This window comes from Strix aluco, chromosome 2 (genome assembly GCF_031877795.1).
Source record: "Strix aluco isolate bStrAlu1 chromosome 2, bStrAlu1.hap1, whole genome shotgun sequence".
In the NCBI taxonomy this organism is placed as follows: Eukaryota; Metazoa; Chordata; class Aves; order Strigiformes; family Strigidae; genus Strix; species Strix aluco.
The window spans coordinates 11,929,404-11,946,425 of record NC_133932.1 but is presented as its reverse complement, the minus strand read 5'-3'; the positions used below and the strand labels follow the sequence as shown (position 1 = coordinate 11,946,425).

The following is a 17,022-nucleotide window of genomic DNA, read 5'->3' as shown; positions in this document are numbered from 1 at the left end:
CATCTCAGTATTGCCAACAGGCAAGGTCATTATTTCCTGCAAAAATATACTAGACCTCCCAGTACACATCAGAATAAAATGAAGACCTTTTAAAATGTTCCGTAAGAAGACAAAGTACCCAGCTCAGGATCACCTCCAGTCCCTAAGGCCCAGTGTGGGAAACCCAGCGTCACATCCCTCCTGCACAGGAGATGTGAGCGGGTTCTGCCGTTTCCTGGGCAGAGCTGTTGTCATGCAGGGTGAGGCTGATCCAGTGCAGGGTGATGCCATGATTTGAATGTGGCTGTCTCACCTCCCCGCTGTGCTGTCTGTGTCAGGACGGGGAACTTTCTCATGTCTCAAGGGATGGCAGGGCTACACTAAAGCACCAGCTTTGGGTATCTAGATGATCAGGTGAGGCTCCCACGTTGCCAGAGAAGGGACAGGCTTCTCCAGAGGATGCCTTGAGGCAGGGATCTAGCAGGGGTGCTCTGACTCGTCCTCTGGTGAACTCCAGTTTCTCTGATGAATGTGCAGAAGCAGTCATTTCAGCTGGAGGCCTAGCATTAGGCCTGTTTTGTCTGTTTTCCCACTGATAAGAACATAGAAAATTTTGCTGTAAGTTTGTTTTCTAGAGCATAGCCCAGGCACAAGAAACTAAAAAAGTATTTTCTTTTTACGAGCTTTGGCCAATCTTTTTTTGCTGTGCAACAATTGTTTCTGTGAAATGATTTTTTAATTTGGGGCTGATCTGGAGTGGAAGACAGGACCTTGATATCTGTTGGTAGTTTTAACTACACTACCTTTCTAGATTAAAGCAAAACTGTGCTGAACTATGAACAGCTGTAGAATTGAAGCTGTGACTTAAATAATTTAATGCATCTCATAATCCTACATAGATGTCAATACTGTGTCTCTCTGTCTAGCTGGAAAAAGCTGGTTTCAGCTAGTTAATGCTAGGATAGTTTTTGTGTATCCTACAGAAAGGTGGCTTATACTTGTGTGATTTACTTCCCAGAATAACTCGCAATCTGGCCTTACTGACACTTGCGTAACAGCGGGATGAAAGTTTGTTCCTGTAAGGCTCGTGCATGCGTTCATGTAGGTTAAATGCTCAGCTAGACCGGCCTTTTAAGGAACTGAGGGATTAAACTAAGTACCACTGAGGAGAAAACCTCAAAGGAAAAGTAATATATGGGACATAATCCAGATGTGTATAGAGCAGCCCACTGGACATTGTAGAGTTTTGCACCAGTTGGAAGTGTGGAAGCACTACATTAGCTAAAGACTTTTAATGATTGCTTTATTCAGTAGGCCATTGGGACTTTGCATGATGCTCTCTTAATATTATGGAGTATGTCTCATGACAATAACACAGTCATTTTATCTAATTCCTGGAGGGTCAAAAGTCAGATCTTGAGACGCAAATGAAGGCAAAGGAGTAAGCACAAAATCGCTGCAGTAGAAAACTAGAGCTTTTAGGTCATAGCCTTGCTTGAGTCATGCATACACAATAACATACTGAAGAAAAGATAAGGAGTATGGGATAGTTGAAAAGGATGAGTATAATGCACTACTTTTTCACTTCTTCAGAAATGGCTATTAATGTCAAATGAAATAAATAGAAGCATGTGTCCTTTCTGACTGGTACTTGCTGAAATTAGTCACAATAAATTATGTCTGGACCTTTGTTCTGTCAATGTTCTCTGCTTCGAACTACATTGGCAAATTTAGGATCCATATTTCATCAGTGGTGGCAGCAATGGTTGGTGATGTATCCACTCAGATTTTGTACCTTTTATCTAAATGTGCTTCATGAAAGAAAAAGAGTTTGTCTTCTGTGCTGGGATTCAACAGTTCAGCATTTCTGCCTGCAGTGAAGTAGAAACATACCTGAGCTCCTTTACTGTCTGCATGTGGACTTGGCAATGATATCGCTCGTTTCAGAAAATTTTTGAGCATCTGCACCCCATGTGAAGAGTTCCACACTGCTCCTTTTCAGTTGTGTATTTTTTTTTGTGCTCCCTACTGTCAGGTAGCAAATATGAAAGGATTGTCGTGCTTTAATTAAAACCAAAAGAAGTCAGAATTCAAGAACTACCTAAATGAAAATTAGGATAAATGCAAGAACAATTTAAAAGGAAAAGAATCTTAATACAAGGCTCAGTCTTGCATAGTTCAACAATGTGTGATTAAAATATTTAAAAAGGAGAAAATCAGGCCATAAAATGATTTTCCCTTCATTGTGCAATAAGACCATTGAAATAATGTAAGGACATTCAAACTGATAAACAATGATATCAATCATTGATAAACTGATGGATGTCTAGAATGTGTAGTACAAATCTGAAGATGTTACCTTCTTCAACCACAAAGTTGAGTTTGTGTTAAACCTTGAGGAGCAACGTAGAGAAAAATGCAAATAATACCTCTATAAAATTTCAGAGGGAGGTGGTGGGGTGTGTGTGAAATGGTATCACCAATGCCCCATTTGACAGGTCCTGTGTGGTATTTCTCCTTAATAACACAGTATGGCTGCACATAAAGAACTTGCTTAGGCTCTACAGTTGCCTATGAGTCAATGGGACTCTGTATATGCTTTGGTGGACTGGAACCTATCGAGTCTTTTCCTGACATGACTGATATCACACAGAAGTACGTACCATGGGGTTTGAAAAAGGGGAACATAGGCTGTATCTGTGAGCTGTGTTTGCTGTATTAATATATATAGGTTGTTCATAAGCACCGTTTGCTTCAGATCAACTTCTGAGGCCCTTATGGGTCTTGTCTTACACCTGCCTAGATCCTGGTGTCTAACAGAGCTGTGTGATCTGAAATGGGTTGTTTCTGCCAAGGAAACACAGTGCAGTGTTGTTCGTTCTGCTGCTTAGACATCTGCTTGTGTATATTCCTTCCTGCCTCTCCATACACATGTGTATGTTTTTATATTTTGCTTACTGCTCAGCCAAGGTGGTCCAGAGCATCACTTATGCAGGTAGGACAATAGAAATTACATTTCATATATATGTGTCTCAAATTCACAAAAAGCTCTTGCCAGAATACAGTCCCTCCACCTGGAGTGGCTTTCTTGTGTAGGCATAGTTAAAAATAAAGCCTGGGCCCTGGGTTAATCCTGGGGAAAAAAAAAAGAAAAATCACTTATATTTTAAATGGTGTGACTGGAGGCAAATTTGAATCTGTGTTTATCTTGAAAAGCAGTGTGTTCAGGCAAATCAGTATATGCATTGTCCTGTGCATTTTGAGTGACTTCCTTAGAGGTACCTAGCACTATTGCTGCCTTTTTAGGTCATTAATAAAGTGGGCATTTTGAAAAATTAAAATGTTAAGGGGAGTAGAAGGCAAAAAGAAATGGATGCAAAAAGAAAGCAAACCTTACTGTTCTGGTAAAGCAATGAAAAAAACAATGTTGTGCATTAAGTGAGGTTGATTATAGAAGTTTCCTAAAACAGTATTTTTATCCTCCTGAGAAAAAGTGGGAACAATTAATTTGAACAAATTCAGTACTTGACTGGTCTTGTTTGGTTAGATTGATTAGGGTTTCACTAGGTGTTATTTAAGCCCTTAGCTTTTAATTTTCAGCCAGATGTGAGCTAGAATTTTGTCAGAAAATCAGTTAACTCTTGGGGGCTTGTATTTAAAAGCCCTTTAGTGCCAGTAAGAATGCATTACCTGGCCTTGACAAAGAGTGTGGTCTGTTGCTGCTTAAGGTGACGGGTTTGCTACGCTGTAAATGACAGCGACCTTATTCTCACCTCGCTTTTCAGCATTCTCACGGTTGCCCCGTGGCCTGGTTTGGTCTGTGGTTGCCAACACATGGCTAACCTGGTGCCTAAGCTGATGTTACTAAGCAAAACGCCCTGTTGGAGAGCTGCCACTCATGTGAGTCAGTGTCTGAGAGAGTCCTCTGGGACCTTTGAAACTTGGAGAATTTTATTTTGATACGTCTATCATGGTAATCTAATCTAGAATTAGTACTCTACTCTAGAAGGCTAATTTTAGGCTTTTCCACTTGTAAACTGCTCCTCTTTTGAAAGTGTGGTTTGTACCATATCATTCTCTCTGGTTTTTCTTGTCTACTTTGAGGATTTTTCCTTTAAAACTCAATCAACTTAGTTTAAATTGATCTTGTTGGCAAACACAACTGTACTGGGTGTGGGTGCCCAGGTGCTGGGGCGGGGGCTGCAGGGTGGCCTCTGTGAGGAGAGGCCAAGGCTGCCCCAAACTGGGTACAGCTGGTTCCAGACAGCTCTGATGGACCCACCGCAGGGCACAGCTGAGCCCCTCGGTCATGGTGGTGGTGCCTCGTGTGTAAGAAAGGGTAAAAACACTGCACAGGGAGAGGCGGAGGGAACAAAAAAAAAAAAGAGAAGTGGCGGGATAGGGAACACCAAGGTCCAAGGGCGAGGAGGCACTCCACGGCAGAGCAGGTATTCCCTGCAGCCCAGGGAGGACTCATGCTGGAGCAGGTAGACATTTTCTGAAGGAACTGCTGCCCCTGGAGAGCCCACACCAGGTAGAGGACTCAGGAGATAAGTTGAGCCTGGGAAAGGGTGGAGGATCGGTGATGGTTTAGCGTTTGTCTGTTTCTCACTACCCAAACCTATTTAAATATGCAATAAATTAATTTTCCCCAAGCTGAGTCTATTTTGCCTGTGGAGGTAGTTGGTAAGCGATCTTCCTGTCTTTGGCTTGACTCAGAAGCTTTTTCATCTTATTTTCTCTCCTCTCATAGAGAAGGGGGAGTAAGAGAGCAAGCGGGCGTGCGTTTGGCCCTTAGCTGAGGCTAACCCGCTGCAGAATTGGGTGCTCAATTCAGTTGGTTGGATAGTCATTTAGGTCCTTTTGAGGTGCCCTAAGTTACAGCACACACCTGCAGAAGGCTGGCAGGGATGATGTGGGACCCCTGGGTGACCTGTGCCTCCTGGGGCAGCAGCTGGAGGTCAGGAGTGCTGGAGGCCCCTTGAAGAATATTAGGCACCCACCCGTGGGCAGCTGCATTGAGTCCTGGGAGTCTCAGTTTGAGCTCAGAGCCTACCACAGCAAGTCATGTTTCTCGCTGTCCCCTTCTAAAGAAAAGGGGAGTGATACAAGGCTTTGCTAATGTTTATATATGGATTTGAGCACTTCAGCTGAACAGAACATTACAAATCCTGTAGCAGAGTTGTTCCACTGCACATCACTTGGCTTTTGTTGAGTTTTTATTCTGGCCTTAGTTACACTAAACAGTCTGTAATAAGTAAAATCCTATATTTCACCTCTCCTGAAAAGTAGAATCATATTTGTTCCTGAACATACCATTATTAAACATAATGCACTAAAATGCTTTAGTTACTGATGCTGTAATTTGGTGAGACTCTGCTGTAGATGTAATCTAATGCCTATTGAAATTGGTAAGAGTAATACATCCTTGGAGTTAGGTGAATTTAATTGGAAAATATTTCATCTGACCAATTAAGCAATAGTTTTTATTTCAGTTCTAAGATGATAAACAAGTAAGGAAACTAAATCCCTCTAAAATATAACCAGCATTCTTAAGAAAATCTAAATCCTTTTAATGTGAGTTTTTGTTGTTTGTTTTTTAGCAGAAAGAAGTTGATGTTTTTGAATGAGTTACTTGTGGCTCTTTATATGTGTGATGGCAATGGCAGAGAGAATAATAGAGGATAGCTTGTCTAAATTATACTTGCTACTAAAATTTGGCTTTCCAGTCTTAGCAATCATTCCAAGATTTATTGAGGTTGTCAAAGAATCAGTACAGTTATCTTGCACCGTGGTGGCTGAGAACAGGTACCAGTGTCCACAAGATGGAAGCAGACACAAATAACTGTATATATCAAAGCCTGCATATTGCTCATCGACTTTAGTTGTTCAAGAAAATACATGAAGGTACTGTTTAAACTCTTAAATAAGTATTTTTCTGCTTTGTTCATCTGGAGATTTTTCTGTTTTTCATTAATATTTTCTAATTGTTATGTATATCTCACCCTCTCAGTTTAACATTTCTTGAACTTACAAATTCAACAGATTTGTTTTCAGGTCTGTTTATTGGTGAGTGTTATGTGTCTGTGAGAGGCAGAGGGAGAAACAGTGTTTGAGATGTTAACTCTGTGAAACTAATCATATATTTGATCATATGCTTGTGCCTCAGTATCTTTAGTATGTAACTTTGGATCTGGTTACCTGGCTGGTGCTGGAAGCCTTTGTTTTTTTGAGTGATACAGAGACGGATTATATGTCCTGAAGGAGGGAAAATATCCATCAACTTTGAGAGAAGTTTTGCTTGAGGACAGATGGCAAGACCAGTGATCTAGTATGTGAATCAAAAATCAAACTTGGCAAGGCTAGGAACCGTGGCTTACATAGTATCAGTGCTTGCATATATTACAATGAAGACTCCTTGATGCAGTGCTTATTTTATGGCACAAGTATGACCACCAATAAAAAATGAGTTCCTTTAGAAGTGAGAGAAATATCTCAATGCAATGAACTTCAATGATTTTTTTGAAGTCTGAAATTCAGTTTCTCTCCAGCACTTAAACTTCCAATCTTACAGGTTGGGCTGTATATATTAAAAATATGTCAAACCTGAAAAAAATTTTCTTCATTCAGGAAAGACTTGTTTCTGTCAGAGCATGTCTTCCACTCTTGGTAACTTGACAGTTGCTCAGGTCTTACAGAATTGGCCCCAAGGACGTTGGGTTTACTGTAAGAGGCATGTCAAAGTTGTTAGTTTTAATTCAGACTGACAGTCTTAATCTGATTTTTATCTGAAATGTTTTTCTTTTTCACATTTGGCCTAGAGTTGTTTTATGTGTGTGTGAATGCAATAATTGGATTTGGAAACTGATGCCTTTTGAAGATTTCCAAATAAGCAGAGTAAAAGTCATGGTGAAGAGAACCCATCTTCTTGCAGTGATTTCAGTACAGTTATGATGTTTTAGTGCACTGAAGAATATTTCAAAAACTGAGCATTTATAAAATATTACAGGTTATCTTTGTGTTTTATCTTTGGTCTTCACACTTCCTTTACAGAGCTGCTAGAAGGCAAAATGTATTTTTGGGCGCGACTCCAAGTCAGTTGGAATATAAGGAGGTTAGCCATCTGGAGAGGCACCCAATGCATTGTGTGATGCAACTGACCCAATATCTAAGTTGCAAAAGATAACTGAAATATTGCAAAGCCTAATTTTTATGAAGTTATCAGCAAAGTAGTATCATGAGAAATTTCTTCTGCAAACATACTTTTTGGTGTGGCAGCAGAATCACAGATAACTCAAAAACTAATAAATCTATCTCACCATCTCCAACTTCAATTTTTGGTTTTATTTTTATTTAGCAGTAGTGGAACTCCAACTCCAGCTCCAGATGCTGATGTCACCACATTGAGAGGTCAGTTTTCATCTAACTCCTGTCAAGGCTGATTCTGAATTACTAGAAAATTGAGAAATTCAATGGTGTTTGGATTTCAGAAAGAACTCTGAATTTTTGCATCTCGAATAATGCTGTTTGAGATCTGGAGATCATGTTATAGGCTGACATTATTTTGTTATTGTATGAAACATGAAAATTCTACTTGAGAAATTAGTTCTCTGCACTTTTTACTGCACTTAACTTCATGTTCCCCAAAATACATCTGTTTAGACAGAACATTAGCATTTTATTCTGATTAGTGTATTTGATACATCTCCTCAGGCTCTTCAGGTGTTTCCTGTGTTGTTTCTGTCATCATGATGGGAATAGGAATCAAATTTTACTGTTGGTTTATGCTTGCTGAACTGCTTCTGTGTGTATCTACATCTACATGGCTATTAAAAAAAAAAAAACAAAAAAGCCAAACAAAATAATACTGCTCTCTTTCAAACTCAGATGCAGCTGCCAATGTACCTCCCCCTCATGAGATCTCCATTGAGAGTCCTGCAGGTGGTACCACCCATGAGATTGAAGAAGCAGACATTACTGTGAGTGGTGGTTTTCATTTGGTTCAGCATTCTGATGCCTTTCCTAAATAATATTGTTTGTGGTCATTTGCATTTTCTAGTACTTAAAGGTGGTGTTAGCACAGTGAAATTATTTTTATGAAATTAAGATTTCATAAAAACAGGGCATGAGCTTTAGAAAGTTTTAAAATAACTTCCTGGATAGGTATTTTTTCATTTGCAGAAGCTTTGCAGTGCCACTTCCCTGACAGTGAGAGAGAACAGATCAGCTGAGCTATCAGGTCAGGATTTTGCTGGTGACATAGGACTAGACAGGGAATGCCAAGGGCTTCTGAGAGCTCCAAGAAGAATGTGGAGCATTATTATTCCTACGGAAACACAATACACCTTAAACTGCTGTAGTAGTGTTTTGAGGTACAGTTGTGTAGGACAGCAGAGAGGTGGCCTGGGTAATCTTGAAGATCCCTTCTGATTCTCTGCTCCTTTTCCTCTGCTGACATAGATGAACTTTTATTTATCATTTTACAGTCACCCTTACCTTGATCCTTAAACAAAACTCCTGACACAGGGAAGCCTACATCAAATACTTAAAATGTCTCTGTAAAAGCAAGATGGCTTTCAGAAGAGCTGACCATCACATAGGTCCCAGGGAGGTATTTGCTTCCAGGAAACAGCTCCTCTGGATTAAAATTTAAGCCCAAAGTCTAGAATACAAGTGCAGTATTCATGGGCCTACATGACTGAAGAAAATTCTGCGTATGAATCAGCTGGCTTTTGTTTTCTTATAAATGAAACTCTCAGTGGATTTACTGAGAAGCTTACAGAGTTGCACATGCTCCATATAAGTAGAAGCTGATTTCTGGTACTGGGTTTAACTGTGCACTGTGCTGTAACCTAGTATGGCCGTGAAACAAACCTGGGCCAAGCTGTACTTTCTTCTAGAGCTTTCAGGGCTGACTGTGGAGCTCTGATATTGTGCTTCCAAGAATAAATACTGAATATGACATAGGCAGACAGCTTCTGACTCAAATCTAGGGTCTGACTTTATATTATGTACCAGGAACACTTGTGGCTTGGTCCCATATACACCATTATTCTTTTTTGAAACAGAACTGCCTGAAGCATTTTTGCCTGAGCAGAGAATAGGACCTCTCAGTAAATCAGAAAGAAACCAGGGTTAGATTGCTGCTGCCAGTGTCTTCACTCTATACAGTTACATCACACCTCATCATTGCTCTGTGCAGCCAAAACTCATCACAGATTACAAGACCAAGAGTGAGCAAAGCCCATCTTCTGCACTCAGATGTTGACTGTACTTTTGGTTTTGGGGGACTGATAAATGATTGAAACTACATGGCGTTGTAAACAGCCATATAGTAGCAGCACATATATGCCTGCTAGGTATGTGTTATCTCAAATGCTAACTAGCGTACCAGTCATTATGGTCCTTAACAAAGTTATCTAGTAAAAAAGAGATGGAGAGGAGGAAGAGAATTTAACTAAAAATTTTTAGAGGGTCCCTAAACAATGTATAAGTTGCATGCTGGTGGCAGCTAAACATTCTGGAGAAAGATTTTTCCATTTCCTGCACCATATATAGCACAGGCTGCAGTTTTGCTGAAAAGTCTGTTTTGTTGGCTCTCTTTTTTCCTTTTTAATGGGGAAAAAGCAACAACTGCATGTAAATAGCCAAAGACATTTGGCTACTTGGTTAAAGGTAACTTAACCCAGCCTAGCCTTCCCTTCCCTCCCCCACAAATCTCTATTTTTTTATTTTAGAACAGAATCATGAAACAAGATCTGGTCTTTCAGTATACCACAAGGGATACTATGCTGGTTGTAAAATACTAGGGAACTAAGCAGAAAGTGTTCTTCCTGTGTTGCTCAGTCATTCAGGTTAGATTAAACTTGGAATTCACTGCTGCCCGTGGCAGCCATGATAGCTGCACACTTCCCTGATGCATTGCACAGCCACTGCTGTGGGCCTTCTTGGGCCCACCACTTTAGCTCCCCAGGGGTCCCTGCAGATCTCCCAGTGCCCACTGTTTATCTGTGAGGATCCTTCGCTTACTGAGGCTGAACAACACAGGGTGAACGTAGAACTTGGCAAAGGTAATTTGTCTTCCAGGTGACATAGTTAGTAGGAGCCCTGTGAAAAATGAGTAGATCTTGGGTAAATCAGCCAACCGGTGACTGGGCTCAAGTGAGCTGTTTGTGTATCCATGGTTGCACTTTAAATTGCCTCGTGAACATCCCACGCAACTGGATTTCTGTTTGTAGCTGAGGTCAACTAGATGGCCTTGCACTAGAGTAAAGATGTGCAAAAGGAGAATAGAATTATCTGCAATACAACAGTTCTCAAAAAATGTTCTTGCTGAGTAGATTGCCTCATTAGTTGCCGCCTCTGTCCCTGAAGGCTCCATGAGCACTCTGTTACAGTGCACGGCAAACAGGTATGCTGATGGCTCGAGTGAGCAAGTTGTGCTTTGGGCTGCAGTTTTCACATGTCGTTAAGCATGTCCGTGACCGTCTGCGTGGCCCACCAACAGTGCCCTGATGGGTTCCTGTCCATACAGCATTTTATGGAGAGGGCTTGGGTTTTCTGCCCCATCACGAGCCAGAGAAACCTCAAAGTTTGCAGCAGCTGGAGGAGTTTTTGACCCACATAAGAAGGATGTTTGGACCCAAGCTGAGGAATATAGTGTGCCATTGACAGATGGCAGACCATATGTACATATACGTATCTAGGGATGCTTTTTACATGGAGTAAATGCAGGATAGGGAATCTGGTCTGTGGTGAGTAACAAGGATTTATTTCTTGGAAAAAACCCAAAGGGCAAAACATTAAAAAAAAAAGGCATTAAATCATCTCTCTTTTTTTTCCTCCCTTCTTCCTTCCCTTCCAGATCAATAATGAGATAAAGAAGGAGGATGAGAAGCTAATGAAGCCTGTAACTGAGCAGATGATCGAGTTCCGCATTTTGATTGTTGGTGAAAAGTACAGTGAGGAGCTGAGTGACCCAGCTGCTGTGAAGCGTCAGCTGCTCTCTGAACAATTCATTTCTCAGGTGATTACCTTCCCTCACTTCCTTTCTCGTTTTGCTGGCTCTGCAAAGCAATAGTAGCACCTGGCACCTGTGTTGGGGCTGCCTTTTTCTTGCGAGCTCTGCAGAACCAGCTTCGGGCTTTTGTTGCCTGAGACAGGCTGGAAAGTGTTCACCCACCATGAGAATACACTCTTCTGTTGGACGTGCTGCCTTTTTGAAGCAGCAGAGTGTCATACAGTGTGTGTAGCATACTGGTTGCCAAAGACCACTTACTCTAGTTTTCTTTTTGTGTTTCTCATGAAGTAGCCTGTGATCATTTTTGCAGGCAAAAGAGGTGAAAGTGTGCTTTCGGGAGGATCATAAAATTATGCTGAACCCTTGAATGGGGACATACTCTAAACAGGACCTTTTTGAGGGACTGCTCTCTCTCCCCCCATTTTCTGATTTCCTTAATTTACTTTGCCTTACGTTAGCAAAAGAAACTAAGCCAGATGTTATTAATAAATGAAAAGCATTTCCACTTATTTTAGTCCCTTAAAAGACTGTTTCCACTAGGGCTAACTTTGGCCTTACCACCCTTTCAGAATTTTTCAGTACTTCTCCCTGTCAGTGTCACTGCAGTAGAGCCTTTAAACTTTTAGAGAAGTGACAAGATTCTTGTTTGCCTCTTGATGCAACTTCATTAGTTCTTAGAGTTTTAGGACTTGAAAATCTTAAAGATACATTTAACGTTTCTCTAGTGACCGATTTGCCTAGAGTTTATTTCAGTGCTTACTGATCTCAGCGTCCAGTTTGAATTCTTCCATAATGTAGCTGGTTTGAAACTGGGGAGTGAAAAAGATAGAGGGTCTTGGCAAACCAGCCTACCTGCCCTCTCAAATAGCAGGACATGAATCAACTGCAGTTCAGAGCCATCAACCTGTGCTGAGGCAGTGCTGGAAAGCAGCTCCAGTAATTGGGGTGTAGCACAGCACTAACGTGGAGTGCAGGCAGACGGCGTGCAGGTCCCTCAGCATCTGCCTACGTGGGCATGCTCCGGGCCTCCTAAAGAGGCTGAGCAGTGAAATGGGATATAGAATATCGTAACAATTACACAGTGTCCAGATTTTGGACTGTAGCAGAAACTCTGACATCAGTCTAGAGAATCTGTCTATGCAGAGTAGGTGATAGATGGGGAAATCGGAACAAGTCTCAAAGAGCAGAACTCATTCATTATTTCTGCTCAGGAGCGACATTTCTTTGAATGAATCGTTGTGCACTGCAGTGAGATACTCTGAAATCAAGGCTGCCAAGACGACTCGTGCTCCTCATTTATGCCCAGAATCAGCAGTGCACGTGAGCACATTTTAAAACCCTCCAGCTAGTTCTTAAACACATGCTTAAATCCCATTGGAGTCAGTGGGAGTGAACCATGATTTAGACTGTTAGGCACCTACTTCAAAGGAGAAACACATGTGTGCATATACATATAAATATACACATATATGCATGATTTATTAAAACTTGATTTCAAGTTAATTTAATGTTTTAATTTGTATGCTACAAATAAAGTTACTGGCCGACCAATATACAAACGCATATTTGAAATATGATCATACTGCTGTCTCCTAAGCTTCCTCTCCCTGTTGTTTACAATATTTTTTCTTGTCTATAATGATGGTAACTTTGTTGCCATCATTTTCTTGGGGCAGAGAGTTTTCTTTCCTTTCTCTTGGGAGAGACATCTAGGGTGCCATTCAGCAGCGCAGTGTGAGGCTTATCTTTTCTCTAGCTTTGCTTCCTCCTTAGTCCCATTTAGTTGGGGTTCTCTGTTGAATCCCTTTTACCGGGGCTAACCCTGTGCCAGATCCTGGGCCAGATGGGAAAGAGATGTACTCTTCACTGCAGCCAGAAAGCATCACCACAACTGTCACAAGTTGCTAGCGTAGGCTAGACATCTTAATTTTCCTAGTTGTTTGGCCAAGTAGCAATGCCATAGTGTGTGTGTGTGTGGAAGAAATGTCAGATGGGACAGGGTCCACCTGGCACATAGATGTTCCACTCCTTTGATCCCTTGCCTGGTTTTCTCTGTGCTTGGATAAAGAAGCTCTTGAAAGAAAGAAAGTCGGCAGCACTTCGATTGTTTAAGTCTCACCAGAGACAGTTTAAAAATAGGGAGATTGGGGAGGAGAAGAATTTGAGGAGTAAAAATAATCCTCAGATGGCAAGGATCTTTTGGGAAGAAAAAAAGCCCCAAACTGTCATGAACTTTCAATATTCTATTTCTTGTTTTTGTCTCGTGTAATGCAGTTGACTATTGAATTAGGCCTGGATGTGCTGCTATTTTGCTGCTCTCAGTTATTTTTTTTTTTGAGTAGCACTGTCAATCACTCCTGAGCCCTTTGTATGTTGAGGGCAGTGGAGATGAGCCATGTTTTGCACTATGTAATGCATTAGTGCCACTTCGGAGGCTAAGACTGTTCCTACAGTGGCCGCTGCTCCTCTTGTTTAAGTTGCTGAGGTCCAAAGCATTTTTCAGAATTCTTTTTAATCCAGATAGGCTTGGGAAGTAATGGAAGCCTTTTGGGCAGAGAAGGGTTTGTGTTGCATAAATAAGAGAAAGAATGTAGTCTGCTATGGGCAGTGCAGATCTCTACAGAGTCTGAATTTTTCCCCCTTTGAATGTTTCTGTACAGTTCTTGGGGAATGCTGGATGTTGTTCTTCATACTTTTTCTTTTCTAATAATGAAACAATGTCACTAAAACTCTTCCATAAAGAAAGAGAATATTCAATCATTTTTCTCCTATTAGATATAACAGCTCAGATACATTTTTAGAAAATGTTGAAAATATTTCCTGATTTTTCACTAAATGAGGAGGGTGGAGTAAATCTGTGTTAATTTTTTGTTTTCCCCTCAAAATAGATCAAAAGTGTATTTGAAGGACTACCTGGATACAAAAGCATCCATGTCCTGGATTACAGGTAAAAAGATACTGATGTGTATGTGGTGATTGAAACTGATGATGTTTGGTGCTACGTGCCAGCACCACACTTGGAAGACTGTCGGGCATGTGCGTGGGAGTTCCTAGGATGTAGTAACCAAAGGACAAGTGCTTTCATATTTGGTACCTCTATACACAGAGCTTGAAATAGAAATACAGAACTGTATGTAAATGTAATCATCTCTTTGCTCCTGGCATCCACCAGAGAATCTCACATGATACGCTTGCCTTGATTTTAAGACAAGGCATTCTTATTCAAAATTCTGTTCTAAAATTATAAGATATCTTTTTTAATTTAAAATTATTATCTGATACTTCTTCAGTACTGTTGACATGTCCTAGTATGAAACAAGGAAGAACGCAGAAACCTTTTTGGAAAAATGTGGTGTATTTAAATTCTTTTTTTCCACTTCTTAATGTTAATTTGGGATGACTCTAAAGTTTGGTGTTTGAGATATGTAAAGAAGAAGTCTTTCTCCCTTTGATCACAGCAAAGGTGGGTGAATAGTTTGATAAATGATATGCAATGTTTTAACTCTATTCTTTTTTTTCTTTAAAGACTAGTTTCCTCAAATCAATTTGTGCTTCGGAATGACGTTTTAAGTTAATTTGAGGAAAAAGGGGATCCTGCGTATTATGAATCAAACATCTGATGTCTGAGTTTTGGGGTACATGGATCACAAATTACCATTTTTCTTGAATGGACTGGATATAACTTTCAGAATCAAATAAGACTGTTCATGAGTTAATCTAAATTGTGGGTTTTTTGAGACTTTGTAAGCTGTGTTTCTTAGAATTTATTGGCTGGAATATTCTAGCTAGAATGCATGCAGGTAACAAAGCAGCTATAGTGAGAAAGGTTTTATGGTTGGAACCCTAGACTGTGTTCAGTTTCCAGCCTGGAAGGCAGCAAAACCTTCCAGTCTAATATGTTTGAAAGCTCTTGGTTCATTTGAGAAGACAAATAAAAGGTTGGTATTTCTGGCAAAGCACCAGAGCTCTGTGCTCTGCTGTGCATGACAAAAAACCATGTTTGTAAACTAAACCTTTAGGTAGAATTTCATGAGTCTTGATTTTCTTGGTACTGACAGCAATTTAACTGCATTATTTGCAATAAGGTGAGATGGCTCTGCTTTACTGATTCCTTGTGATCAATATCTCAGTTCAGTAAAAGCAGAACAGTTTGCTATGTAGCAGAGTAACTATAACTATTTTGCTGTATGCTTTTTCAAATCTGTGTGCCCTGTAGAATACCAGAGCAAATTTGTTAAAGTTAGGAGACTTAAAGGAAATTATAACAGTGATTTAACAGGTTTTGCTGTTGTGTTTTGTTTTGTTTCTATATTCAGCTTTCCTGAGGAGGACAGGTAAAGACAATTTGATAGATATTGTCATAGTACAGATGGAAAAACTTGTTTAGCTGGAGGACACTGTTTTGGGGATTTGTAGTTTTGGCTCCAGAACGAGATAGTTATCCAGCATAAATATCATGTGAGGGGGTTTTACCAGAAACTGCAAGTAACTGATCTGTTTTGGTTACAGATAAACCCAATTTGCTTATTTAAGTCCTAATCATAAAAATCTACTTTGGGGAAAATCTTCCTAAACACAAGTCAGCTACTGGGCTAACTTGTGTATAGGAATCTCTTTTGTGAAGAAAACAAAATTGCTTAATGATGACTCAAGGTTTTTATACTTTGCAGAAAGTCTTGCATAGATATGGGATGATTGTTATTATAGAAATTAAAGTAGGTAAGAAAACCATAGTTCTTCAGCAAAGGCAGCTGCCTTAGCTGCTTCAAGGCCAGAGGTGCTGCACATCTTATCAGTAGTTTTATAAATGTTCCTTAGCAGAAGATGGGATCAGTCTGGACTTGGTTTTCATCAGGCATACGCAGGTTAGGCATCCAAAATTTTCCTCCTTTCATATTTTAAGAATTTCACAAGACAGAAAATGAACTGCAGCCTTTAACTTACTAGATTTATTACTTTCTTTTGTTTCTCAGCAAAGGCGTAACCAGTTTCTACAAGCAGTTTTACAGAGAATAAACATTTTAATTTTAGAAGAAAGGTTAGAAAACACAAATCTCTTTACAAACAATAGTGACTTAAAGCCATCCTCTACTACTCTGCACTTCTGCAGGCTAAGATGCATGCAACTATTCACAAAGGCTGTGTTCCAAGCACCAGATGTTTTAGCCCTTTCCAGATGATGGTGTCGTAGTTATTAGTTAGGAATTATTAACTGCAACTGACAGCACAGTTGTATTAAATCTAAATGTTACTTTTGAGGAGCATACTGTATTCCATCTTTGCTGTGCCTTTTCACTACTGGTGTCCTGTTTTATTTCCTCTGCTGACAGCGAGTGCCCATGGTGAGCCTACGGCAGGCTCATGTCAATGATAGAGTCAGCAGCGGAACTCCAGCAGGCTCCTGGTTTTAGTCAGTGTGTTTGCTGATTACGTCTCTGTCCTATCTGGCGCGGGGGGTTTAGAGACTTCTCTGAACAGAGCCATTACTTTAGCAATCCAGCCCAGCTCTGTGGATTGAGGAAAACCTGTCTCTGGAGCACATTCTTCTAACACTTCATAGATTACTTCACTTTCTTGCTGGGCCCTGTGTACAGCCAAAATATGCTATATTTTCTAAAGTTCCCTTGTGCTTATGCCCACTGTCCGTAAATCTGATTGCTGCCTATGCTGTCACGTGGGAAAGGACATCCAGACATATTCAGGAAAAGAAAATTAAGAAAATGGAGGAGAGTTAATATGAAAAAAGCTCAACTGTACACTGATTCAAAGCTTAGTTAAAGAATAAATGATAAATGAGTCTAGAAAAGTATTCCCAATTGTAAGATGTATTCAATACCATTTTATTGCTATTAAAGACATTATTTCAAGCATATTGATGCTGCACAGTGACAGTGATCAGGGCTCCCTGTTGCTACTGCAGATTGCTACTATATACAGCCTGTTTTTCCTGGCTGTTTTTGTACCTCAGAGCCATTCCCATCACTGGCATGATCTTAAAGTCATCACTCACACCACTGCATGCT

At 40.3% G+C, this 17,022-nt stretch overlaps 1 protein-coding gene across 7 annotated transcripts in view; it reads left to right on the top strand.

The window, feature by feature from the left end:
• Positions 1 to 17,022, top strand: part of IMPG2 (interphotoreceptor matrix proteoglycan 2) — a 62,686-nt gene that overhangs the window by 27,630 nt on the left and 18,034 nt on the right. For 5 of the 7 annotated variants that reach the window (XM_074811207.1, XM_074811178.1, XM_074811186.1 and 2 more), the window contains 5 exons: positions 7,337 to 7,389; positions 7,867 to 7,958; positions 10,844 to 11,005; positions 13,888 to 13,946; positions 15,316 to 15,333. In XM_074811207.1, coding sequence (XP_074667308.1) covers positions 7,337 to 7,389; positions 7,867 to 7,958; positions 10,844 to 11,005; positions 13,888 to 13,946; positions 15,316 to 15,333 — 384 coding nt within the window. The remainder of the gene's footprint in view (positions 1 to 7,336; positions 7,390 to 7,866; positions 7,959 to 10,843; positions 11,006 to 13,887; positions 13,947 to 15,315; positions 15,334 to 17,022) is intronic. The other 2 variants (XM_074811168.1, XM_074811194.1) reach the window with 2 other exon arrangements.